The following is a 26,662-nucleotide window of genomic DNA, read 5'->3' on the forward strand; positions in this document are numbered from 1 at the left end:
AAGGTGGGATATGAAACGGTGGCCAAACTCTCTCAACAAGATGGAATGTCTAAAGAGTTCAGGTAGTATATGTAGTTTGCCTTTCTGTTTCTAAAGGGACTTTGAGGAACATAGAGGTAAGAAGAATTGTCTTCTCTGCCTCCTTGGTGGGGGTAGTGGTAGGCAGATGGCTGGTAGGAAATCACAGATAGAAGGCTGGCAGCTGAAGAATGAGAGGTTGCTACTACCCTACCACCCCAAAATCTGCCTCCTGAGGTAAACCCACCTCAGATAACTTCACTATCAAGCTCTGTTCACCCCTATACCAAAACTACATCCTAGAAGGCTGTAATGGTGTGGGAGTAAGAGATTTTACAGAAAGTTAAGTGGGCGTTCTTTTCTGGTTCAGGGTTTATCTTAAAATTTAAGCCAGGGTTCCCAGCTCACATTAAAAACTATAGAAAATGCTTTGGGAGCAGGGGGACTGTATGTGAAAAGCTTCCGTCACATGTCATCAGCATGCCTTCAGCGGAAGATTATGAATGTCAGGAAGAAAAATCCTGGCCAGCAGCTCTTGTGTATTTGAACACCTGTAAATCCAGCCTCCTCTGGGTGTCCCCAGAGTGAAATGAACTTACATTGTTCTTGTATCTATTTGGTGCACCTCATTATTTTACAGAGAACTGATCCTTGTGAGATAGCAAGAACTAGTCTGTACCCACTCCAGACAAGTACCTAGGTGAATGCCTACAATAACAGATACAGATACTGTTACGTTTGAGAATTTTGTACATAGGCTGCAATACAGTTCAACATGCGGTGGGGGGGGATTGCAATTTTAGCGCTGCAAATCCTAGGCACCACCAGCAGAAGATGCTGGTGAAGTCCGATCTTTCCCACCTTCCAGTTCCCTATTTACCCTAAGGCCTGAAGAGACCATATTGGGGGGGAAGACAGTTAAAAGTTCAAAACCCATGTGGACAAAAAACCATGCAACATGGAAGAGCTCCAGTGAGGAAAGTAGGAAAAATCACCTCTCTAGGGATCCTCAAACATCCACCCATTCAGCTCACATTCTGTTCACCTGTTGCAATCAGGGAGCCATTGGAGGGGGGCTGTTTGAAGAACCTGTTCCTCTGGTTACTTTTCATGTATTGAAACTGTATATTACAGTATGGTACAATCGTCACTGTTTCACCCATGTACATTCTCACACAGCCTGTTGACAGTTCTAGTCCCCCCCTACCCAGACATTGTTGCTGCATGCTGGCCAACACCCACTATTTGCTCACAGTTTAAATTAACAGTGAGCAAATAAATTAAATTTTTAACAGTGTTTTAAGTCCATGGTTTGGTGTTTAAGTCCATGTTTCTGGTGTTTCCTGAATGTCCATTTTTTCACAGTCTTACGAGAAATGTAGGTTCCCCCCACATATATAATTTAATTACCTAGCCCAATTGTCCATGCCCAGGGGCAGAATCGATTTCACCTTCTGCACAGATACTAAAAAAAAAAACCCACAAGGCAAAGCAATGAAACTGCACCATCACAAAGAAGCACAGGTTCTGACTTACCCATGAGCCTCGTTTGCAGGCCTGCATTGGGGAGAGGGCAGAGCCAATGCGGGGGGCTGCAGGGGACCATTGGGGGCCCGGAAGACCATCCCAGGGCTCAGGGGAAGCTTCAGGGCCAGCCAGCAGGCTGCAATAAAATGGCGGCCCTCAGGGAGGCAGGGAGTTGACTTCCTTGGCGGGAGTCTTCCTGCGCTACCACTTGCAGCCCTACCACCCTGCTTCCAAGATTAAATGGGCCAATCAGGCCCTAGCACATTGCAAGGCGGGCCTTTCGATATATAAACAGGCCTCTCGCACCCCCGACGGCATTCGGCTTCACCACCACAGCTACTGTGCAGCTACAAAATCTGAGGTGGATGGAGGGCAGGCAAACAGATCCAAGACTGTGCTCAGGAGTAAACAGAGTACTCTCACCTATCAGACATGTTTGCCATGAAGTTCACAGCATCAGTACTTCTCTCTGACTTCACCATCAGAATCTCTTGTGCCAGTGGAAGTCCCACTGGCAAAAGAGGCAGGAGAGAGGTGACACAAATGCCATATGCTTGTGGTGCACTGGATCCAACCTATAAAATATATTCACCTGAAATGGACCAAATAATCCTTTCAAATATTGCTAAAAGGAATGTATAAAAATTGTGCTAAGCAATTAACAATTACCAACCTGGTTAAACAGAAAGATTTAGCCTGGTACCTAAAAGAGAGTAGAACTGGTGCCAGGCAAGTCCCAAGGGGAAGGGCATTCCTTAGGTGAGGTGCTACTGCTGGTCACCACCCATCTCACCCCTGACTATGGGGCACAGAAAGCAGGGCCTATGAGGAAGGTCTTAACAGGCATGATGGAAAGTTTGGGAGGAGGCAGTCCTTCAAGGCCCCTGGCCCCTAAGCCATTGAGGGCTTTAAAGGTAAGAATCAGTACTTTGAATTATACCCATAAACAAATGAGCAGCCAGTGCAGATTAGCGCTGGAGTGACAAAGTCCCTGTATTCCACCCCTGACAGTAGCAGAATTTTGGATCAGCTGACCATTTCATCTTGGTATTTACATGGGAAAAAGACTTCACAGGGTTTTTCCAAGAGTGTGATATGGGGTTGAGGTAGGCAGCCCATCAGTTCCATTTCATTTGTGCCGTCTACAATTCAGAGTCTATGTTCCCTATCAAGACCTACACTATCTAGCTATGTAGTAATTTTTTTACCCCATCCTTCCTCAGCATCCTTGGTTCTGCTGCCCTCATTTTATCCTCGTAACAAGAGGCTCTTGGTGTTGCAAAGGACTTACATTTTCATTCAAATGTTTGCACTGATTTCAGTCAGTACTGGAACAGACTCCAGCAGAATACCCACAGGATATCTTTGCATTAGAAAATTGGGTTAGATGATCTATGAAAAGCATGCATGGGTTAGATGATCTATGAAAATTGCCCAACAGGTTTCCTTCCCTTGGTGGAGAAAACGGAGCCAGCTTTCCATTGGTACACAACAAAAGGGATGGTTTTGCCCAATTTCTTCTTTCTCATTGCAACCATTCCTGGTGGCATTTTGTTCACAGGGCTCCTTCACGCCTAGCATCAACTCCTGGGGAGTCTTTGGGGACTGCTAGGGGATTGGGGAGAAAGATCCACCACCATGATTAACTTTTGCTCTCTACTCACAGTCTGTTACAAGTGCTTTAATAGGAGGCCAACCATTATGAAGACTGTTATATTAATGTATTTCATGGTGTTAAAAACAAGTTTAAGGCTAGCTGTTAATGACCCTTTATAATTTCCTGTTTTATACTGTTACAAAACACATTTGCAATCCTAACCATGGGAGACTTGTATCTATTTCTATCTACCTGGAACTTAAGCCTAGAGAATATATATTCTTTTTAAAAATAATGTGTATTATGCTACATAATCTACAACTTCCAAAGCCTATACTACTATCTTTGAGAATCTGAGAATACTGTTATCAGGGATGATGATGTGAGTTCTCAAGTAGTTATTAAATACTCTGAAATTGTAGGAACAGATTTTTAGGTATTGCAGACTGAATGTACCTAATAGCTACCTTACTCGTAGATTTTTGCATGATTAGAAACCTAATGAAAAGGATTCTCAAACAGTTATAATTTCTCTCCTCGCCTCAGTCCCCAGCATGATATGTGAGTGGGGAACTATGGTAATGTAGCTTTAGATGTATGGAATTAAAGTGGAAGTCAGGAACAGCACCTTTTCATTAAAGTAATTGAAAACTTTCCAGTTAAAAGAGCTGAATTCTCAAAGAATTGACTAATTTGCTTGACACATTGTCTGGCAGCCAAAATAAGTTATATCTCTTGACAATGGAAAGGTAGAAATCATCCTCTAGAATCTGGAGGAAGTGATCTGGATAACTCCCCTTCTCACATTTCATCCTTTTTGTCACCCTCTTCTTTGACTACATTCCTCTTTCCCCTGTCCTTACCCTCTGTTTCCTCCTACCTGTAAGGAATGGGAACAGGCTACATTCAACATTGAATAAAAGTTTGCCAACATTATAGGTACGAGAATGATCTCCGTACTCATGTCCATGTTCCTGATGGTGAAAATAATGAGAGGAGGGAGCTAGGAGTGTACTTGAACAGTTCACCGTTGCTTGGGTTTGCTTACAATGTCAAAACCCTGCTGGCTTTTTCATGGATGTTGAATGTGGCAAAATACTCACATTAGCAACTCAAAATGTCCATGGTGAATTCTCACCCTTCTTCAGCCCATCCTTCTTCTGCACATACTTCCTTGAGATTCCCAGTTGGTCAGTTTTCTTTATCGAGCCTCAGTGGATCTATAGTTGTCCAACTATTATTTCAAAGGCGAACATACTGGGTTAGATCCCATGGGTCCAGTCTACAAGTGATAGTGCTTTCCTCTGGTGGAAGGAGACTCCAGCATTGGGGAAGGCTTTTTGCACCACTAAAGAAGCATATTCCATGATCCACCCAGCATTTCATATTCACTCCCTATATCTCTGGCTTAGCATCACCACCTATTTTTTTCTGAGAGACCTTTGTGACCTCAGAATCGCAACATACATTCAGCAGGTATAATAACCCTGAACTGTCACTGCTTCCACATGTTGGGAAACACTGCATCTGTTGAATTTCTCCAGTCCCTTTGAGGGAGGGAAATGGAGTTCCAGTAGGGTTGCCAACCTCCAGATACTAGCTGGAGATCTCCTGCTATTACAACTGATCTCCAGCCAATAGAGATCAGTTCACCTGGAGAAAATGGCCACTTTGGCAATTGGACTCTATGGCATTGAAGTCCCTCCCCTCCCCAAACCCTGTCCTCCTCAGACTTCGCCCCAAAAACCTCCTGCCAGTTATGAAGAGGGGCCTGGCAACCCTAAGTTCCAGAAAACTCCATCTTCTCTAACAAAAACTTTGAGGCTAGGAAAGAGTTTAGAAATTGCAAGTGAAATCCTCTCTCCCAATACTTTGAATAATGCATGCTGCACTTCTCCTGGACATTAAAAAAATGTTAAGAATGTTAATCACCAGACATCTTTTTCCTACTCTGTCCTGCAGAGAAGCTTATAATCCAGATCTTGTGATACCTCAACCATGCAACTAACATAGGCCCTAGAGTAAACATGAAAAAGCAGCTTCACCATAGAAACAGAAGAGCCCCTGACCAACAACAACAACAAAACACGCAACCTTGTTCATAAACAGTTTGAATGTAAATCATTTTCATTACAACTGCCGAGTGTAGTGTCATGCCCTAAAGACACATAACTGGATGGCTCAATTATCTTCTTGACTATTTCTATGACTTTCTGCATTATTTTGCAGTGGGATCATTTCTAGCTGACTGGTAGGCATATTTGGATGGAGAAATCAGTGTGCCTATCCCAAAAAAAACAACAACTCATTTTATGTATTTACTTAAAACATATGTGAGCCACCTTTCAGTTACAAACTTCCAAAGCAGCTAACAGAGGATAAAAAATGATCAAACTTAGAATTACAATCAATAAAAGGAATTTCTAAATAAGGAATCACTTCAGTAATAAAACCACAGAATGAAACAGCAGCATTGAAAATAAGAATGGCATTACAGCAGCAAGGACAAGATCATGTCTGTCCACATCAACATGCCGAACATAAAAATCCTCTCGGTAGGAATCCTATCTGGATGGAGTATTTATGCTCCCGGGAAAGGCTGCATTCTTCTGCCATATAGCATTGTATCTAAAGGCTGATGTTCTGACTGAGTCATGAAATGTCCTAGTCAAGTCAGGGTATGATGGGATACAGTCACATTAAAATACTTTGCCACTGACGATTTTAAAAATAACCTTTTATATTCTGTTTCGGTTGACAGGGTGGAACCTAGAGGCTCCTCCCCTGTAGCCTTTTTCTGCCTCCAAATTAGGGGATGGAACAGCAGCAACATATTCTCCCACTTGTTTCCCTGCTGGTCACATACACATGAAGCTGCCTTATACTGAATCAGACCCTTGGTCCATCATAGTCAGTATTGTCTACTCAGACCCCCAGCGGCACTCCAGGATCTCGGGGAGAGGTCTTTCCCATCACCTACTTGCCTAGTCCCTTTAACTGGAGATGCCAGAGATTGAACCTGAGACCTTAGGCAGATCATGAGAGGGAGGGCACCTTGGCCATCTTCTGGGCATGGAGTATGGGTCAGTGGGGGTGTGGAGGGGGGAGGTAGTTTGGAATTTCCTGCATTGTGCAGGGGGTTGGACTAGATTACCCTGGTGGTCCCTTCCAACTCTGTGATTCTATGATAAGCAGATGCTCTACCACTGAGCCACAGCCCCTTCCCATTATTAGTTGCATCCCCCATACTGAAGGAAGTTGTACTCCAAACGTACCGCACAGCAGGTAAGGGAGGAGTTATGGAACAAAGCTCCATGTATCTCTGTACCTTTACTTTTCCACGGTACTGCTTGTTTCCTGGGTGTATCATTTTAAAGCTAGGGAGGGGGGAATTATTGTCTTTATTCACACAACCAGCAGTTGGGAGATGGTTCTGAGTTAGGGTAATCGATATCAAGGATATTTTATTTACCTTGAAACAAGAAAAAAGGCAAGCATCTTGGGTGTGTCCCACAGTAAATTACCATGGGGCAGAGGGGAACATGATAAAACCTATGGATTGTGGTACATTGTGATACAGAAGCAGTGATTACAGTGGTACATTGTGATACAGAAGCAATTATTACAGTGGTGACTGGTATTAGGGAGAAATGAACTTGATTCCCTGGTCAAGCCATGGAGCTCAGGTGACCCTAGGCAGTTACTTGCTTCTTCTTCACTTAACCTATCTCATAGGGTTGCCACAAGTAAAAACACAAGATAACCCTTTTCAGGTACACCTCCCTGAACTCTTTAGAAGAAAGGTGGGATATAAATGTGAGAAATGTATGCATGAACCCAATACAGAACAACTCATGTTGACCTCGGGTTTGGTCTGCCCTTTTCTTCCTCTTCATCAGGTATCGTGAAAGCAAGCATGCATGGTCATTTCAGCTTCAAAGAAGCAGGCAAAACCCAGAACCTTTATTTTTTCACATTACCCAGAAAGACCTCGCCTGAGAAAGACAGCCGAACAGCCTGCATTATCAAAGTCATGGTGGCTCTGATCGGCAAATCTGTCTCATGCGGGCGAGCCTGGCAGTCTTTCTGTTTTAAAAATGTTTGATTTCTTTTTAAACCCTGCTTGGCAATCTCTTTGAAGTGAGGATATAATATTTCGGTGCCTTTCTTATCTGTTCTCTCGTTCAGCAGTTTTTCCCCTCTGCTCACTCTGTTTTCCTAGAGAACAAAAGAGCCAACATGGATTTTCTTTGTTTTGCTTTTTGGTGTTTTCATAAGCAGCTTAGAAGCTGTGACAGTCCTAGGATTAGGGCTATGAGTTTACCAGGTTCTTTGCAGGATGTTTCTGAAGCAAGAAAACCAAAATGGAATGGCCAGGTAGGGCTGAGGTTTGTGTAGCACCATGGCTGTTTGCCATTCTTGTATCATTTTAAGAGTTATATTTATTTCGATATTTAAAAACTTACATTGAATAAAACTTATATTGAACATATGAAGCTTCCTAATACCGAGTCAAATTATTGGCCAGTAAAGCCCAGCACCGATCCGTTTCAGACGTTTACTCTCTGAGGAGGGTCTTCTAGGCACATATACCTGGGAGTAACCCCCATTCACTACAGTGGGACTTATTTCTTAGTAAATCTGTATGGGATTGTACTATCCATATAGTAGTGAAGCAGGCATACCTCTAGCACATGGGTAATGTTATGTGTAATGTGGATGATCCGTTCCAATTTGGTGCCCATGCTACTAAGCATTTGTCTGGAGCACCAGTGCCATATGTGATGTTATATGCATGGATGGCCACATGCTCTCCACCCATCCAGTGTGGTGTAATGGGTACAGAGTCAGACTACAATAAAAAAATGCAGGTTCAAATTCCCACTCAGCCAGGAAACTCACTTGGTGATCTTGAGCCAGTCAGTCTCTCAGCCGTCCTGCCCCAAAGGGTTGTTGTGAAGATAAACTAGAGGAAAGAAAACCATGTACCCCACTTTGTACCCTTCCTTGGGGAACTGATAGTTATGTTTGTCAGTAGAGTGCCATTGGTTTTGTTGGGCTTTCAAAAGTGCTCCCCTGTGTTTAAGATTGTTTTGCCAGGCTTCTATGGATTGCCCTTGCTTCTGCCAAAAAAATAAAAACCTGCTGGGCTTCTCTGGTTTGACATTAGTTCTATTGGGCTTGCACTGCAACATGGGCCTTGGGTTCTGCTGGATTTTTCTTCTACACATTTGTTCTGTTTGGCTAGCAAAAGTGCCCCCACTTGATTTTGTTCTCCTGGGATTCTCTAGTTTGACATTGATTCTGTTGGGCTTGCCACTGTGCTTGTGGTTCTGTTGGACTTGCCACATTGGCTTGTGGTTCTGCTGGGATTCTTGGGTTCTGATTTGGTTCTGTTTGACTTGTGTTGGTTGTTGGTATGGGAGGCATTGTCCAGTAGTGGTAGCTGCAGGCATGCCTCTTTGCTTTTGCCCTAGAAAAAAGGCTGTTTCCCCCCACTGAAAACAATGGAAGATGGATGGAGGCACCTTCTTTGGGAGTCCATAGAATTGGACTCCCTGACCCAATTCTTGAAACTATCAGAGCACTATCAGCTCTGCTGCAATTTTGGTGCCTCTAGGTTAAAAAAAGCCCCCCAGATAACTTTCCCATAGACTATATTGGAACTGAATAATTTCAGATTCCTGAATAAAACCCAGTTCCGAATACCATACTGTATTGGGATCTTCAAAAATCAGGAATACCAATTTATTTGGCCCTAATATACCCAAACCCAAAAAATATCGATTTGGGGGGGGATGCACACCCCTACTGAAGTGGCCACCGGTAAGTAAAACTGGGTAACACATGATTAAAGGAAGAAATGACCAATTGCTGTAGGGAAATAGAGCAGCACATTTGCAGCCTTTTCATTTGAGTGAGCCCATCAAAAAATTACTTGAAGATACATGCACTAAACACAGAGACTGGACAGATTCCATGGCCCAAAGCTGGCATTTATATACACTTTTCGTATGTTCAAATATTTATAGCCAACCTTTTGTAGAACTCCCCAAGCAGTAACAAATTCCAGCTAAAGAATATCCTAAGAGCACGTCATAACCACAAGAGATGACACATAGTGAGGTCAAGTGTGTTTTGTTCATTTGGCTCATTTCAAGGAAAGTTAATTAAATCTCATTTGTTTCCTCTTGGCAGTAACTCTGACCTTCAGAGACTGAGGCTTCAAATTATCAGAACATACTATGAAATAACTGTACATCTTTCAATTTCCTTGCCATGCTTTGTTGTGATATTTCCCAAGACTATGCCTAAGATTCATCACACTCTGAAATGGCAGTGGCGGCAGTTTTTATTAAACCTCCACAAAGGGATCTAACATAGAAAGGCAGCTCCGTGCCACAAAAGTCTTTCAGGTTCTCTTCCAGTATCAACAGCACAATGTTTTAGCATTTCTACCACTTTGACTCCTTTTCATAATTTTACCAAAACTCAGCTGTACAAACTCGGTCTGTCAACTGCTTTGGACAGCAGCTAAGCCAGTGTAATAATAATGAGGAGGAGGAGTTGGTTTTTATATGCCGACTTTCTTTACCACCTAAGGAAGACTCAAACCGGCTTACAATTGCCTTCCCTTCCCCTCCCCACAACAGACACCCTGTGAGGTAGGTGAGGTTGAGAGAGTGTGACTAGCCCAAGGTCACCCAGCTGGCTTCGTGTGTAGGAGTGGTGAAACAAATCCAGTTCACCAGATTAGCCTCTGCCACTCATGTGGAGTGGGGAATCAAACCCAATTCTTCAGATCAGAGTCCACCGCTCCAAACCACCACTCTTAACCACTACACTACAATGAGGAAACAGTCAATATCTCATTTTTAAGGTAGTGTCTAAGGAGCCCTGTGGCGCAGAGTGGTAAGCTGCAGTACTGCAGTCCAAGCTCTGCTCAGGACCTGAGTTCGATCTTGACGGAATTTGGTTTCAGGTAGCCAGCTCAAGGTTGACTCAGCCTTCCATCCTTCCAAGGTCGGTAAAATGAGTACCCAGCTTGCTGGGGGTAAAGGGAAGATGACTGGGGAAGGCACTGGCAAACCACCCCATAAACAAAGTCTGCCTAGGAAACATCAGGATGTGATGTCACCCCATGGGTTAGGAATGACCCGGTGCTTGCACAGGGGACCTTTAGTTTTACCTTTTACCAAGGTAATTCCATCAGGCCCATCTCTGCCTAGCTCCATCAGTCCTGAAGCATCAGCTCCTGCTGGAGTCCCCACATTAAAATTCTCACTATGTGGGTGGATGTTACAGACATCCAGCTTCCACACGGTTCTATAGCCACTGTGGTAAGCTGTCACTTGATAAATGGCCAACTATTTCACCTGTCAGTGGCACATATATTAACTGGTCTGCTGCTCCCACGAACTGTATCAATTTTTTCTTTAGAAGGTAGCTCCAAACCTTCTGGCATCCTGACATCCTTTAACCTTGACTGGTTCCACTTGGAGCACTGCAGGAGTCCCCACAGGGCATAAACAGTCATGCAAAGCTGAGAAAAATCTGCACGCCCGTCCCAGCAGACATGGAGAATATGCATTAGCATTCACGGAGGTCTGAAGCTCACAGTAGCAATAACTCCCAATTTAAGCATTAAAACCTCTCAGAAATACTCCAAGGGTCTAATTTCATAGAGGACAGATCAATAAAATGAATGTGGAGTTTATTGCCTAATTTCTTTTTCAATGAGTCTTTGGGAAGAAAGCTTCCAAAGACTTTTTTTAAATTACCAACTTTGTTAACATAAACAGCCTGAGAAAGGCAAAGAGGAGAGCTGGTTCATAATGGCCCACCATACAAGCTTGTTGACTGAATGACTGAAAATGGATGGGAAGCCGTTTGAAGAGTCTCAGGCATTATTTACATTCTCAATATTATTATGATTTTTGTTATCTTTACTGGTACTCAGCCAGAACTGCCATGTCTCCTGAAATAGTGACAGGTCTCTTGCCCAGAAGCCCTTGGTACACTGCTTGGTAGGCTGGGAGGGGGGTTGGGTTGCCAGTCGCTACCAGCGGGAGGTTTTTTGGGGTGGAGCCTGAGGAAGGCGGGGTTTGGGGAGAGGAGGGATTTCAATGCCATAGAGTCCAATTGCCAAAGCGGCCAATTTCTCCAGGTGAACTAATCTCTGTCGGCTGGAGATCAGTGGTAATAGCAGGAGATCTCCAGCTAGTACCTGGAGGTTGGCAATCCTAGGGGGGATGGTGCAGCAAAAAATTGTCACAACGATGGTGTGACATCACTTCCTGCAAAAACCCAGAAGTGGCATCATTGCATTGGGGCAATGCTCTAGAATTCCAATGAAACTGTACGGTTTTACCATAAAGTTTCAGTGCAATCCTAGAATATCACTCCATGCAATTATGTTAATTCCAGGTTTGCACCAGGGATTAGGGATTAAACTCCATGCATGGCCCTGATCCAAATTATGGCCACACGTGGCTGCAATTTAGCTTTAAAAACTGCTGGGAAGATCCAGTCATGGATCTCCCGGGATCTCTTCTAGTATAACCGTACAATTATGGGAGGAGTTTCCATGTCTCAATATGTGGTACACTTTGTGGGAAAAATAGAGAGAGCAGTAGAATATGAATATATAAATAAAATATATATGATCTCATCCCATATATGTAATCTTATGAGTCATGAATGAAAACATTATATTTTATTTCTGAAAGGACGTGTGTGTGTGTGAGAGAGAGAGAGAGAGAGAGAGAGAGAGAGAGAGAGAGAGGGAGGGAGAGAGGGAGAGGGAGAGGGAGAGGGAGAGGGAGAGGGAGAGAGGGAGAGAGGGAGAGAGAGAGAGGGAGGGAGGGAGGGAGGGAGGGAGAGAGAGAGAGAGAGAGAGAGAGAGAGAGAGAGAGAGAGAGAGAGAGAGGAGGGAGGGAGGGAGGGAGGGAGGGAGGGAGGGAGAGAGGGAGAGAGAGAGAGAGAGAGAGAGAGAGAGAGAGAGAGAGAGAGAGAGAGAGAGAGAGAGAGAGAGAGAGAGAGAGAGAGAGAGAGAGAGAGAGAGAGAGAAAAGTGCCATAAAGTTGCAGCCGATTTATAGCAACCCAGTAGAGCTTTCAAGGTAAGAGACTAACAGCAGTGGTTTGCCATTGCCTTTCTCTGCATATCGACACTAGTATTCCTTGGTGGTCTCCCATCCAAGTACTAACCAGGGCTGACCATACTTAGCTTCTGAGATCTGATGAGATCAGGCTAGCCTGGGTCGTCCAGGTCAGGGCCTGAAATGACAAAGACAGACCATATTATGGTCATGGGCTTGGAAGCCAGGCCACCCTTGACCTAGTATCCATTTCCATCCACTTGGATTCTGCACAAACCATCTACAAGGTGACGCAATATACTCTCACTCTTTCCACAGCTTGCACCTGCTCTAGCTAGAGTCCACAGAAGACTGACTAAGGCCCAGGGGGGTGGGGGTGGCAGGCCACGCTTCATATCTCTGCGGTGGATTGTCTAATCAGTTTTCTTGCAAAAAGAAAGTTCTTTCCATATATGAGGACTGTTGTGCTTACAGATCTGGCATTATTTCTGTTGTATTTGCAAAATAAATCTGCACAAAAACTGCTCTTAAATAAAAGATGCCTTTAGAATTTCAATTTTTGAAAGGCTGCTTGGTTTTCATTTAAAGAGAATATATGAATATCTATGCCACTTTCACTTTACCCTCAAGCCATCTGAGTTACAACATCCTATTGGGGTTGGGGAAAGTGTTTTCATGACAAACATTAGCTTCAAGATTGCACTCATATTCATAGCAATGTAGCTTGGAATGATAAGATGAAATTCTATTACCCTTTTAAAACCTATGTCTGTGTCTTTCATTTCAATGACAGTAAACTGGATATACTGCATATATACTCTAGTTGCTTATTGACAAAAATACGTATCCTTTTTTAATATCTGGGACATGTATTTCTGTTGGTTTAAGTTATTTTTACTAACCAAAAACCTTTTTATTAACAAACTAATTTCGAATTGTGAACTTTCTTACATGATGCTGACCAGTCTAGTTCAGCAGATGTTTGAAAAAAAAATTCAAGATTTTTAGAGCAAAATAAAAGTCAATAATTTGACACAAAGGCAACAAAAAGAGGCAAGGAAGGTCCAGGAGGGATAAACAGAAGAATACTACACAAAACCTACAGAAATTGTTCTCTGTGCATCATCAATATGTCTAATTCTCAACAGGTCCAAATATTTGGATACCTAAATTGAGAGACTTGAGCCATAAATAGACAAATCAGATCTTTGCAGAGAATTCTGATTTTTTTTTTAAAAAAATTAGGGGGTTCACCCCCCCCCCCAATAACAGCAGCACCTGTAGCTTTAAGAAACAAATGGCCTCAGTGGCTGTTGCTATGCAACTACAATACTATTGACAGTTGAAACCTTGGTCTTTGTCAATAAAAGACAGGGAGGGGCCAGGCCCTTTCAAGGACTGTTTTTCCCTTTGAGGGGGGATTCATCAAAGCCACTGGGAGCAACCACTGGGAGACTTGATACCACATGAGCTCCACCACTCACCCAGGCCTGCTTGCTACTGTTCAACAGCAACCACCAGTGTTGTATAGCGGTTAGAGTTTCAGACTAGGATCTGGAAGACCCAAGTCCCCCCTATAGGCAGCTGTGGAAGTTACTATAAATAATTATTTCCTTGCACAAGGAAGCCAAGGGCCAGGAAGAAGAAAATCCTATGGAGGACTCATGGGATCAAGAGTAAGAATATGGCATGACCATGCAGAAGCCCTTCAGGAGTGTTGACTGAATGGGGCAATATGGAATTCCAGGCCACGGAGATGAAGCTGAACAACAGACCTGGAGAAAAGAGAGTGTGTCTTACACTCAAGCTAATTTGTAAGGATACAAGTAGAGTTGCCAGGTTACAACCCAGACTTGACTGTTCTCTTGCTCTGCCTGCTCTGAGGAAACACTGATTGTCTTTGAGCAAGGAAGGGAACTGAACATGGGCAGTGGTATAAAATTGTCTTTATATAACGTTGTACTTGTCAACTGCCTTGGGTATTATTTGGTTGAAAGGCAGCCTATGAGCAACATAACTAACAGTGCAAGCCTAAACAGTTATAACCTGCTAATCCCATTGGTTTAGAAGATGGTAACTCTCTTTAGGATTGCACTATAAGGAACCCACATCAACAAGTGAGTCAGGGAGAGGAATTTGTGCATCACTCCCCCCACCAACACCTTCAACAGCCATCACTGAGAGTTCTGGCAGATGATGTCATCTACCCAGTGGTGACAGAGCATTTAGAGAATGAGGGAGGAGACTAGGGTTGCCAACTTCCAGGTACTAAGGAAACTATGCTGAAATAGTGTAGACTAATGAAAAAAGCAGCACGAGGCTCAAATATGCAAAATGAAAAAGCAAGACTGAAAAATTATAATTAGTATTTCAGTAGTCAAACAGTTAGCAAATGCAACACCAAAGGGAAACAAACTATATACGGCAGTGTATATAGTTTGTTTCCCTTTGGTGTTGCATTTGCTAACTGTTTGAAAAATTATAATTAGTATTTCAATAGTCAATCTTGCTTTTTCATTTTGCATATTTGAGCCTCGTGCTTCTTTTTTCAACCTCCAGGTTCTAGCTGGAGATTACAACTGATCTCCAGCCGATAGAGATCAGTTCACCTGGAGAAATCGGCCACTTTGGCAATTGAACTCTATGGGAGAAAACACATGGTCGCTTTAGCCTCCTTTATTCCCTGTTTCAGCCAGGATTCAGCCAGGATCGAACGCATGCGTTTCGCCGAACGTGCGTTCGATCCTGGCTGAATCCTGGCTGAAACAGGGAATAAAGGAGGCTAAAGCGACCATGCGTTTTTGCCCTAAGGCACTGAAGTTCCTCCCCTCCCCAACCCCCGCCCTCCTCAGGCTCTGCCCCAAAAACCTCCTGCCGATGGTGAAGAGGGACTTGGCAACCCTAGAGGAGACTCTGAAGAACATCTGCCCCAATTTTGTGCCAAACATTTACCACTACTACTGCTGAGACAGAGCAGAGCCAGGCACTGCAGCAGGTAGACACAGTTCCCTCGCACAAATTGAACCAATGAGCTTATGCACCATTTGGATTCTTAGTGCCTGTTGTTTCATGAGAGATTTATGAAATTTTATGTGTTATTTTTATGTCAACTGCGCACCAGAAATCAAAATGCTCACAGCAACAACACACTGAAACAAATGGAAGCCAAAAGGGGCATAGTCAAGCTTTTCTATTCTCAACCTGTATCAATGACAGCAGAGGTGGGGTTTTCTCATCCAAACTCCCACCCACATGACCAATTCAAGGTTATCAGGAAAAGCCTTAGAAGCTCTATTGACATTCCAGATAGCTCAATGAAAATGATTCACCATATTATAGTTACAAAATGAAATCGATTGAACATTTTTTTCATATTCACATATACTATTTCCCCTGTATATTAGCACTCCCACAGTTGTATTAGTGACAGAAACATTTTTAAAACATCTACTTCATTAGTGATATTTTATGTTCCTCTGTACCCTTTCTGCTGTCTCTTGCATGTTAACAAAGAGTCAATAACAGATCTTTCTTCTTTTAATTTCTTTACTGTGCCTTAAGTTCATTCAGCTCCTCACAGTGACTGCAAATCAATGTCCTGTCAATAGAAAAGGATGGTGAGAAAATGCAGTTGTGACACACCCAGGTTATCAAGCCAACACAGATCCATCAAACTTGCTTTTGCTTACATTGACAAAAAGTGCCATCCACAAGAGAAGATCACCTGTGGATCTCAGCAGGCTTATTTCCCAACACACGGACACCACCTTTGCAGATCATTTTAAAAAGCTATATGGACACAAACAAGGTTACCTGCCATACCAAATGCTTGTGGGCAGAATCCTAAATAAGAGGCTCGAAGGTGACCTCCTTATGCTCCCCTTTCCAGTAGGAAATCTGACTTTCCTCCATCAATAGGGTTGTCAACCTCCAGGTGGTGGCTGGAGATCTTCTACTATTACAACTGATCTCTAGGCAACAGAGATCTGTTCGCCTGGAGAAAATGGCCCCTTTGGAAGGGATACTCCTATGGCATTATACCCCATTGAAGTCTCACCCCAAACCCCTCCCTCTTCAGGCTCCACCCCCATAAATCTCCCAGTATTTGTCAATCCGGAGATGCAGACTCAAAGTAAAGGGACAGCACCCGTTTTGCTGTGTTTGAAAGGGAGTAAATAAAGGGCCCTTGGCTGCTGCTGCTGAGGGTGAGTAAAAAGGGGAACACCGTATGATGGGAATCCCTGCCCCCCTGAATTGCTGTACTAGGGTTGCCAGCTCCCAGATGGAAAATACTTGAGAGATTTTTGGAGTGGAGCCTGAGGAGGGCAGGGTTTGGGGAGGGGAGGGACTTGGGGTATAATGCCATAGAGCCCACCTTCCAAAGTGGCCGTTTTCTCCAGGTGAACTGATCTCTGTCACCTGGAGATCAGTTGTAATAGCAGATCTCCATCCACCCCCTGGAGGTTGGCAACCCTGTGTTGAGCACAAGCGTGACAGGTGCCAACTCACCAATTCTGGGTTATCCCTCCCTGACAGAGAAGAGATGGCTCAGTAAAGGAGGGAAAGATGCCCGGTGCCCACCCAGGGCATGGCATGTTATAGAGGTTAGAATGTCGGACTAGGAGACTTGGGTTCAAATTCTCTTTCAGCCATGAAGCTCACTGGGTGTCCTAGGGCCATTCACACTCTGTCTTAGTATACCCTACCTCACCAGGTTCTTGTAAGGCTAAAATGGAGAAAGAGAGAACAACGTATGCCACCCTGAACTCCTGGGATGAAGGGCAGGACAGGCAGACAAAAACTAAATAAGTCAGTGGCCGTTTAATGTGATGGAGGTCACAGCCCCATTTTTTGCACAATAGATTTTAGAAATTGGCTGTTAACTGAATCTGCTCATAGCTGGAGGTCAGACCGAAGGCACACAAGCACCTGCACGCACACAATGCACGCTGCAACTGTGATGCGAACTAACTCTAGGTGCTTTACTGCGAAACTCTCACCAGCTGCAATGAAGGGATGACTTTTCCCTTAGTTTCTCAGGCTCCTGCCCTAAGAGTTCTTCGACAATGTTGAATATTTCAGTTGATTAAATCCCAATAATACACAGTAATCTGTATTTAATTACAAGGGACGTTCATGTCAGGGCTAGGAATCAAGGTTGTCCTAGCAACAGTGAAGGAAAGATCACTTCTGAACGAGGAAACTGAGTCCGCTTTGCCCTGCGAAGCCGGCCATCCAATAGAAAGCAATAATAGTATTTTATATATTGCAACTGGTGATAAAAACATTTCAGAATTGGATTTGTCTCACAAAGTGTATTTTAAGTCTCCGGCTTAAAGCTTTGTGATCATTTTTCTTCTGCTTGCTTCTGGCACACTGTAATATTTGGGCGTTAAATGGTTACGGTCTTGGTTTTGTTATGTTTTCTTTGTTGAATTTATAATGTTTCGGCTCACCTTTTTCCAAAAGGAGCTCAAGGCATCTTACAATAAGTGCTTAGAATAGGGACAGAAAACAAACTGGGGTGATGTGTTGACAGTAACGAACCCCAGCCAGCCAATAAACAGGATAGCTGTGTTCTGGACCAGTTGAAGCTTCCAAACTATTTGCAAAGGCTGCCCCACCCAGAGACCATTACAGTAAGCTGATGGCCAGCATAGGTACCGCTATGGCTAGATCCTGCCCTCTGAGAAAGTTGAACAGCTGGCAAAGCAGTCAAAGCTGGAAAAGGTGCTACAGGATACAGCGGAGATTTTTGCTTCTCCATCTTTAAGTCTGCCTCTAACTGCACCGCAATCTGTGAATGTGCTCCTTCAAGGGCAGCGCTGTCCCATCCAGAGAAGGCTGTTTCCCAACACCCCAACCAGTACTCACACTTACCAACAGCACCTCTGGGCGTATTCCTAAGGGGGGCACGAATCAGCTTAGGAGCCAACGTGACCCCGTGCCGGCGTAATGCCCATTTATCCCATGATAATGGGCACTAGTGCTGGCACGGGGGGCATTTCTGCTGGTGCCTGGGCGCCGCGGAGCTGCACCAGCCTTCCCTGCCAGCATAGCCTCCCGCTGGCATCCACCTGCCACAGGTCCTCCAGTCGGAGCCCTGGAAGGCACCCCCGGGGTGTTCCTGGGGGCCGAGCTGCCTTTAAGGCAGCTTCCTAGCCCCTTTTACCGGGGAATACCCTCTCTCGTGGCAGAGTGGCCATGCCACCTTAGGTGGTGTAGCCCTGCTTTCCCCTATGGGGACTTTTCAGCATTATTTTGCTTTTTACCTACAACATTTCTTTCACTCCGCAGTGGCCAGGATGCGGAAATACCCCCCCCTTAGAAATGTGCTGCCCATCTTATTTGAATTGAGCTTCATGTTAATGTGCATACACATGATCTGTTAGAGTTAGTCTTGTCTGCTCTGACTGACAACAGCTCTCCAGGGTGTCAAGTGGAGGTCTTTCGCAGCAACTACTACTTGGTCCTTTTAACTGGAGATGCCTGGGATTGAACCTTCTGCATGCAAAGCAGATGCTCTACCCCAAATCAGTCTCCCATTTTACTGGCTCTCTTCCAGCCCATTACCACATCCACATATTGGCATCCCATAAGTCCTTTAAGTGGAGATGTCAGGGACTGAATCCAGAATGACTAAATCTTGCATTCATGCACAAAGCGTGTAAGCTCAGTAAACAAATGCATATATTTCATTTGTATATATTAGTTAACGTGGTACAAATACGTAGATGTGATTAACCTTGCCTTAGTGCAGTAACCACTGTAAGATAACCTCCCAGATTTATAGTCTGCATATGGTTTTCAGACATTACCTGTGTGATGCCAAGAATAATAGTACCTGAACGAGATTTACTCCATCCACAGCACTAAGCAATATTCTGTAGACCGAGATTTTAAGTATTTCTGTAACTTTGGATCTCCACTTTTCAGGGGAGGGATGTTTATGGAAAATGTTGGCAAATGTTGCCCCAACCAGGGTCTAGAAATTGGATAGTATGGTAATGAGCTTCCTCGAGGGTAATTCAGTGACTGGATTTTGCTCACACTCAAGGCGTGCTAGTCACCATATTTGTAGGTCAGGCAGGCATTTTCCCACAAGCCCCATTGAACCCAGGAGATGTAGAACTGGTGTGACATGCCTTACATAATGCACCATACGGCTGGTGGCTTGCACAAATCTTTGGAATTGTTTTCTTTGAAGGCACCTCTCTGCATCTGTGTTCTGCTTATGAAAAAGTGATGTGCTGTGTGCATAGTTTGATTCTTCCAGCAGGGGTTCAGCCCTAGACGGTCTTTTGGCATAACTCCTTTCTTTCACGTCACCACAGGGAGCCGAGTCCTGAAAGCCCTCTGGGAGATGAGGGACAGCACAGTTGCCATGCCTTGGACCGCCAGCACTGTTGGGGCTGGTCAGAGAAGTCACAGCAGCTCCCGGCCAGAGGAAGGATGTCGCCTGTCTGCATCTCAGTGGCTGCTGCCATCAGTGCAATCCACAGCTGCAGAGTCCTAATTCCAGGAATGGTTAGGATTTACTTGGGCTGAAGTTAACTGGAGGATGCAACTACAATGTTATATAGCAGTGGTTTTCATCCTGGGGTACATGTACCCCGCAGGGGTAAAAACCAGGTCATTTAGGGGTATGTGAAAAAAATTGAATAAAGGCATTTGAAATAACAGCAACTCTATTAATTACAAACGTTTTGGTAATGTAAGGGGTACAGTTTATGGAAACAGGCTGCCAAGGGGGACGCAAGTGAAAAAAGGTTGGCAGGCACTGTAATATAGTGCAGCAGAGTTATGAATTTGGCTCTCTGATTCTGTGGATGTGGTGATGAAGCTGCAGGGTGAGAGATTCAAAACAGGTGAAAGGGAGTATTTCTTCATGCAATGAATGCATAGTTAAATTGTGGAACTCTCTGCCCCAGGATGTGGTGATGGCTGCCAACTTAGAAGGCTTTAAGAGGGGAGTAGATATGTTCATGGAGGAGAGGGGTATTCATAGCTGCTAGTAAAAATGGATACTAGTCATGATGCATACAAATTCTCTCCAGGATCACAGGAGCATGCCTATTATCTTAGGTGCTGTGGAACACAGGCAGGATGGTGCTGCTGCAGTCGTCTTGTTTGGGGGCTTCCTAGAGGCACCTGGTTGTCCACTGTGTGAACAGACTGCTGGACTTGATGGACCTTGGTCTGATCCAATATGGTCTTTCTTATGTTCTTATGTCCTCTCTCACCCACCAATAACTTAATAGCCTCTGTGTATCTTTGTGGAGAACTGCAGAGACCCAACACAAGCAGCGAGAGCAATGGTAACATATTTTTTAAAAATTCAGCCATCATGTCCAGATGGGCTCCCAATATTTTTAGCTACACAGTATTTCATAAGCAATCTGAAGGAAGAGTGTTCCCACCTGGGTCACGCCCTCTTGTAAGTAACCTGCTGCAAACATCATGTTGAGGCCAAGATTGGGTGACAATGTCTTTATGGTGTCTTCACACCAAAATAGCGATTGTCATCTTGTGTTCTTAGGTGCTGAGAGACAGCTCACTTGGCTGAGATGAAAAAGAGGAATAGGTTGTGTCATCCACATTGTGATGACAGTCCACTCAAAAATATCCCCCATGACCTCTCTGAATGGTTTCATATTAAATAGGTTGGGGGCAGAATGGCATCCTGGGGAATGCCAGAGGAGTAAGTCCCATGAAGAAGTGTTTCCGACTTCAATAATCTACTTTCATTCCTACTCAAACCTTGGTTGTAATAAATAGGACTCTTGACATGGAGTGAGTAGAAAACAAAAGCCATGCTTGAAGCAAAGCACATTTAAAAACCTCTTAATCCACTTTCACTCCTGCCTGAAAGGGTACTTAAAATAAGGAGGCAGCAGATATGCGCATACTCCTTTTTAAAATAAGAGCAATTAATTCCACTTCTGAATTGCTTGTTCGTTACACTATCACCATAAAGGACTGCTCTTCACTGCTGCATTTATCAGAAAGGATGGCCTCCCGTCCGTTCCCCACGGATCTTGTTTACAGTTTAGGAGCAATGTGATTCATAAAGGAATCAGCCCTTTTTGGTTCCCTCTTCCACCTGCACCTCAGTTTACAGTGCAACCCCTAGCAGAGTTACGCCACTATAAGCCTATTGAATTCAATGGAAGGGTGTCACTGTGTTCAGGATTGCCCTTTTAATCTTCCACATGGAAAAACAGTAGCAGGAAGATGTTGTTCTACAGAGCTTGAAAACAAAACAGAAATCTGGCACTCGTTTTTGAATAAAGATGAATCCAGTGCTATTCATGTGTTTTCATCTGAGGAGGAATTAAACTGTTCTTTATGTGTGAAGGCAGGCAGGATGTTTAAGGAAAAGGGAAAAAAGGAAGATGGAAATATAGGTATAACAGATGCAGGGAACTATAATGCTGGTGAGAGACAGTGGGTATAGATCCCAGCATGGTGTAGTGGTTAAGAGCAGTAGTCTCTAATCTGGAGATCCGGGTTTGATTCCCCACTCTTCCACATGAGAGGCAGACACATGAGAGGCAGTGTAGTGAACCGGGTTGGTTTTCCCACTCCTACACATGAAGCCAGCTGGATGACCATGGGCTAGTCACAGCTGTCTCAGTCCCACCTACCTCACAGGGTGTCTGTGTGGGAAAGGGAAGGTGATTATAAGCCGGTTTGATTCTTCCTTAAGTGGTAGAGAAAGTCCGCATATAAAAACCATCTCTTCTTCTAATGCTTAATCAAGGTGGGAAGAACCTTTAACATATAGGTGGGTAGTAAGGGAGAAAGACTGTGTGTCTGTACATGCTTCAAGGGGAGCTGCAGAATAATCCGTAGGAGCCACGGCCATGCACAAGAACTGCCATTATCTCATGTAATCTGTGAATGGTAAGGAGACCTCTCTTCAGCTAATGTAATATTGTTGTTTTTCTTGTGACATTTCACAAGAAAATGCTTGTGATCCACAGGCAAACAGTGTGTCAGTGTGTATCCACACATTGGATGCCCATTTGCTCAAAGGCCCAGATGTTGCCTATGAGGGCAGGGCCTAGCCATAGAAGCCCGCCAGGCCTACCAAGATCCCAAGGGCATGTGCCTTGGCTCCGTGACTGTCTAGGAGAGGGAGACGTTGCCTGAATGGAAGACGCCAACAGCTCAGCAGAAGGGTGAGAATGCCACCTGTATACCAAAGGCTATGATCAAGAGCTTTCTGAGCACCATCACAGGCAAAATCGTAGAAGCACAAAAGAAGTTAAAATAGAAGGGGAAAAATAGTAGTGTCAATCAACTAACAGTTGTTTGATGTGCTGTTGTTAAATCTGTCCAGCATCTGAAGGTGGGGGGATTCTTAACAATTATATAACAGGCAGAGATCAACAAGTGATGTTTTTTTTTTCTATCCCTGCATCGCTACACTATGAAGATTTCTGTAAGTTGAAGAAACACACACAACAGGGAAAACCCTAAATTGCTGTACAGGTGCTCCACTACTGCTACCCTCTCTACTCTGTTCCTGTTATGACTCAAAACGAGCTGTGGTAAAACAATAGTGCATGATGCCTACCCCCAGATGCATGAGGGCTTCTGTTTTAAGTTACTCCGTTGCAAGAAAAAAAAAAACCCACGGTGTATATACGTGTGAGTGGACACTCTTGGGCCATTTACGCATGGGAGGTTTTGCCTTGGATTTGGTGCTCCCTCGAGGCACGTTTTTGCCATCCGAATTCTCAAAACTCTGCATGGGGGCTTATCTTTGGCCATTTACGCATGGGAGGTTTTGCCTTGGACTTGCCACTCTTTAGATGCACCCCCCCATCCATATTCTCAAAACTCAACAATAAGCTCCCATGCAGAGTTTTGAGAATTCGGATGGGGAAAACGTGCATCGAGAGAGTGGCAAAACCTCCCATGCATAAAGGGCCTTAGAGTTTTGAGAATTCGGATGGGGTGGGGGGAAATCTGCACCTAGAGCACTGGTTCCCAACCAGGGGTCCATGGACACCCAGGGATCTGCGAGAACTAAATTAAGGTCCGCAAAACAAAGTTCTAAACCCATAATAAATTAATATTTTCAATTAAAAGTTCTCTATTATAAAAAATATATATATTCAAATATTATTCTAAGTTTAATATTTAACTAACAGTTATGATTAAAGTTTATTTTCAAATTCTCGGAATTTTTATTTTGAACCTTGGGGTCCCTGCACCGAACAAAAAAGTCCTAGTGGTCCCTGGTCAAAAAAAGGTTGGGAACCACTGAGTCCTAGAGAGAGGCAAAAGCTCCCAAGCATAAATCGCCTCGACCTTATTTGGGTAGCCTTACGAAGGGGGTACGGTGTTCCGCGGTCCGAACCCCCCCATCCTCGGACCTCTTACCTGCTTCAGATCAAAGCCCCAGCAACCCACCCCGTGCGTGGCCAGCTGCAAGAGATGAAAGGGGGCTACAACCCCCCCCGGCCAATCAGAAGCGCCCGTCGCGGTCGGCCCGCTTTGGCCGGCGGCCAATTAGAGCGCGGCCCTTAGGCTGCGCCTCCCCCCCCCCGGGCCGCCCCGCCCCCTCGGAATGTCTCTATTTCAGCAGCTGCCAGCACTAAAGGGCCGGCAGAGGAGGAGTTGCCGGCTGGTCCCGGGGAGGCTCGCCTGCAAGAGCGAGGGTTGCACCGGGGAAGGGATCGGGGGGTTCCTTCCCCTCTACGCCCCCTTTGCTGCTGCTTCTTCTTCGTTCCCCACCCCGATGGAGGCTTTCCACCCCGGCAAGCTGGAGAAGCACCCCCACCACCCCCCCGCGCCGGCGGAGTTTTTGCAAGGGGCCGGCCGCTGCAGCGCGAAGGGCCACGGCGTGTGCGGGAACGCCTTCAGCTCGTGGAACGACTACCTGGGGCTGGCCACGCTCATCACCAAGGCGGTGGGGCACGAGAAGGGCTTCCGCACCGGGCCCTCCTCGGTGGTGGTGGCCGCCACCGTGCAGCAGGTCCAGGCGGCGGAGGAAGGGGAGGACGAAGAGGACGACGACGAAGAGGAGGAGGAGGAGGAAGAAGACGACGCGGGGACCCCTTATTTCGAAAGCCCCCTGGACCTGCACGACTTGGGCTTGTGCAACCACCACCACCACCTGAGCCCCGGCGAGAGCCTGCTGGAGGAGCGCTTCGCCGACTTCAGCCCCTTCTCCGGCCGCTCCGGGCCGGCCTCGGTGGTGTTCAACTGCTCCCCGGAGCACCTGGAGCGGGACCGCTCGCCCCACGCCTGGGGGGGCCGCCTGGGGGCCGACGGCCGGCTGCAGCCCCCCGCGAAAGGCGGCGCGCGGCTCCTGAAGCCGGAGCTGCCCGTGTGCGTCTTCTGCAGGAACAACAAGGAGGCCGTGGCCCTCTACACCACCCACATCCTCAAGGGGCCCGACGGGCGGGTGCTGTGCCCGGTGCTGCGGCGCTACACGTGTCCCCTGTGCGGGGCCAGCGGGGACAACGCGCACACGATCAAGTACTGCCCCTTGTCCAAAGTGCACGGCGGCGCCCCCAAACAGCCGCTCAAGAACTCCAGGCACATCCTGGGCAAGAAGCTCCGCTAGGGGGCGCTGCTGGGGGGGGGCCGGGGGCGGATTTGGCGCGGCTTGCGGACGCATCGGAGCCCCCCACCCCCCAAAAGGAGATCTGGTCTCTTGATTGTGGGGTGGGTCGGTGGGTGCTGAGCGCGTGCGCCCTCTTCAGGAAAGAGAAAAAGACCTTCCCCCCCCCTTGGGAGTTTTTGGTTTTTTTTAAATAAATCTTTAATCGAATGAGGTCTCTTTAACACTTAATCTATTTAAAAACTTGGAGACGGTAGAATGTACAGAGAAAAAAAATGCTCTTGGTTTACGCATCGAATAATCGAGTATAGTTTCTAGTTTGTATACATGGTCGCCAGAGAGAATCTGGTCCCTGAATTTAACGCTATACGAATTATACAAGTTTTAGAAGTCCTGTATTTGTTTACTGTAAATGAATATCTAATTTTTAAATGGAATTGAGCGATCTTCGGCGGAGGTGGCTTTCTTGAACATTCATCATGGGCTGGAAAGGGAGCCTGTCCCTTGGAGAGAGCTGCCACACAACCTGAAGAGAGACCATTAAGCTGTTCGACATGGCAGCTAACATACACATGACCAAAATGAAGATTTTTAGGTAATTTCTTTTTAAGAGGCAAGGCTGAAAGCCTGCCGAGGGGAAACTCAATGTATTGGACTGTTGTTTTGTTTCTGTTGCTGTCTTTACTGTTTGTCTGTAAGCAATATTGGTTGTAAGAGTTGGAACTGGAGGTTACAGTTTGTTGGGGGATGGGAATTTCCTATGGCTTAGATCCGCTTTTAATTTCCCCCCCCTCCCATGTTTTACTTGGAGTGTATGTTTCCTCTGTTGGTTCACCATTGCAAAATGAGTTTTCCCAGTGCCACCACTGCTTTTCTTTTAAATGCTGATTCTCTCCCTGTGGCTCAGCTGAGGATACTTTTGTCAAACTGTTAAGATATGCAGTGGAAGTAAAGATGTTGCAGAGATCTGACCGCAGTCTGTTCTTTCCTCCCTGTAGCCTCTGCTCTCTTACAATGGTAAAATGTCAAGGGCCCTGGAGGTGAGAGCAGCCCCCTTCAGAGAAAAGGGCTGTTGAACTGCGCTTTCTTCTATAAAAGCAAAGAATAGTCTTGATTCAGAGTAGAGATGTCTGAGCTGAAAATTCTTTCACTTCTGTTATGGTAATACGGTGGAAGAAAATACCGTCTGCCTGATCTTAAAGGAAATAGTTGCACTAGCTCTTCTGTGTGAGTTTTTTTTGGGGGGGGGAGGATAACGCAGGCGGGCATGTATATTGTATACACTTAAGCGCATGTTTCAAGTAATCATTGATGCATGTAACATTGTAGCTAACTGGTAATGGAGGTGAGTGATGATGGGCCGAAGTGATACCAGAGGGTGGGTAGTAACGGGGAGAGGCTGCATGGTTTGCTGGCCATTGCCTAACAACTATGGGAAAATTGTAGGGGGGGGGTACAGAATTGAGTGGGATGGAGTTATTCATGCAGTTCAGGAGATAAGAGCCAGTGTGATGAAGGAACTCAGTGGTACTAGTCCTTAAGATACTAGAGGGAACCCTTCTGCAATCAGGGTGTTTTTTTATTTTTTAACCTTCGTGATTTGGAGTAATGGTTGCTTCCTGTTGCCTTCTAGCAACAGCAATGCTCTGTGTTCCGACACAACACATCCTGGTATGGAGAAACCTGTATACTGGCATGTGTCCCTATGCTGATTACATGCGTGTGCAGCAGTAGCCAAGAGTGTACACTTGTATCAGACTAGGTTGTAGCAGGCTGTTTAGCTTTATGCTAGGGCAACCTAAAAATGCTGTCTCAAGACAATACTAGCAGTTAACCACAT

The 26,662-nt window shown here is 45.2% G+C and overlaps 1 protein-coding gene across 1 annotated transcript; it reads left to right on the top strand.

Annotated features, from left to right (window-relative positions):
- The first annotated feature begins 23,994 nt into the window (after positions 1-23,994).
- Positions 23,995-24,828, top strand: NANOS1 (nanos C2HC-type zinc finger 1). Its single transcript, XM_056850213.1, has one exon. It carries the CDS (start codon positions 23,995-23,997, stop codon positions 24,823-24,825), a length of 831 nt encoding a protein of 276 aa, XP_056706191.1. The 3' UTR covers positions 24,826-24,828.
- Positions 24,829-26,662: the final 1,834 nt, after the last annotated feature.

Source organism: Euleptes europaea, chromosome 5 (assembly GCF_029931775.1).
Source record: "Euleptes europaea isolate rEulEur1 chromosome 5, rEulEur1.hap1, whole genome shotgun sequence".
Lineage (NCBI taxonomy): Eukaryota > Metazoa > Chordata > Lepidosauria > Squamata > Sphaerodactylidae > Euleptes > Euleptes europaea.

Bases quoted from the DNA above. Each gene is read 5' to 3' on its own strand.
- NANOS1 (XM_056850213.1), top strand. From the start codon at position 23,995: ATGGAGGCTTTCCACCCCGGCAAGCTGGAGAAGCACCCCCACCACCCC.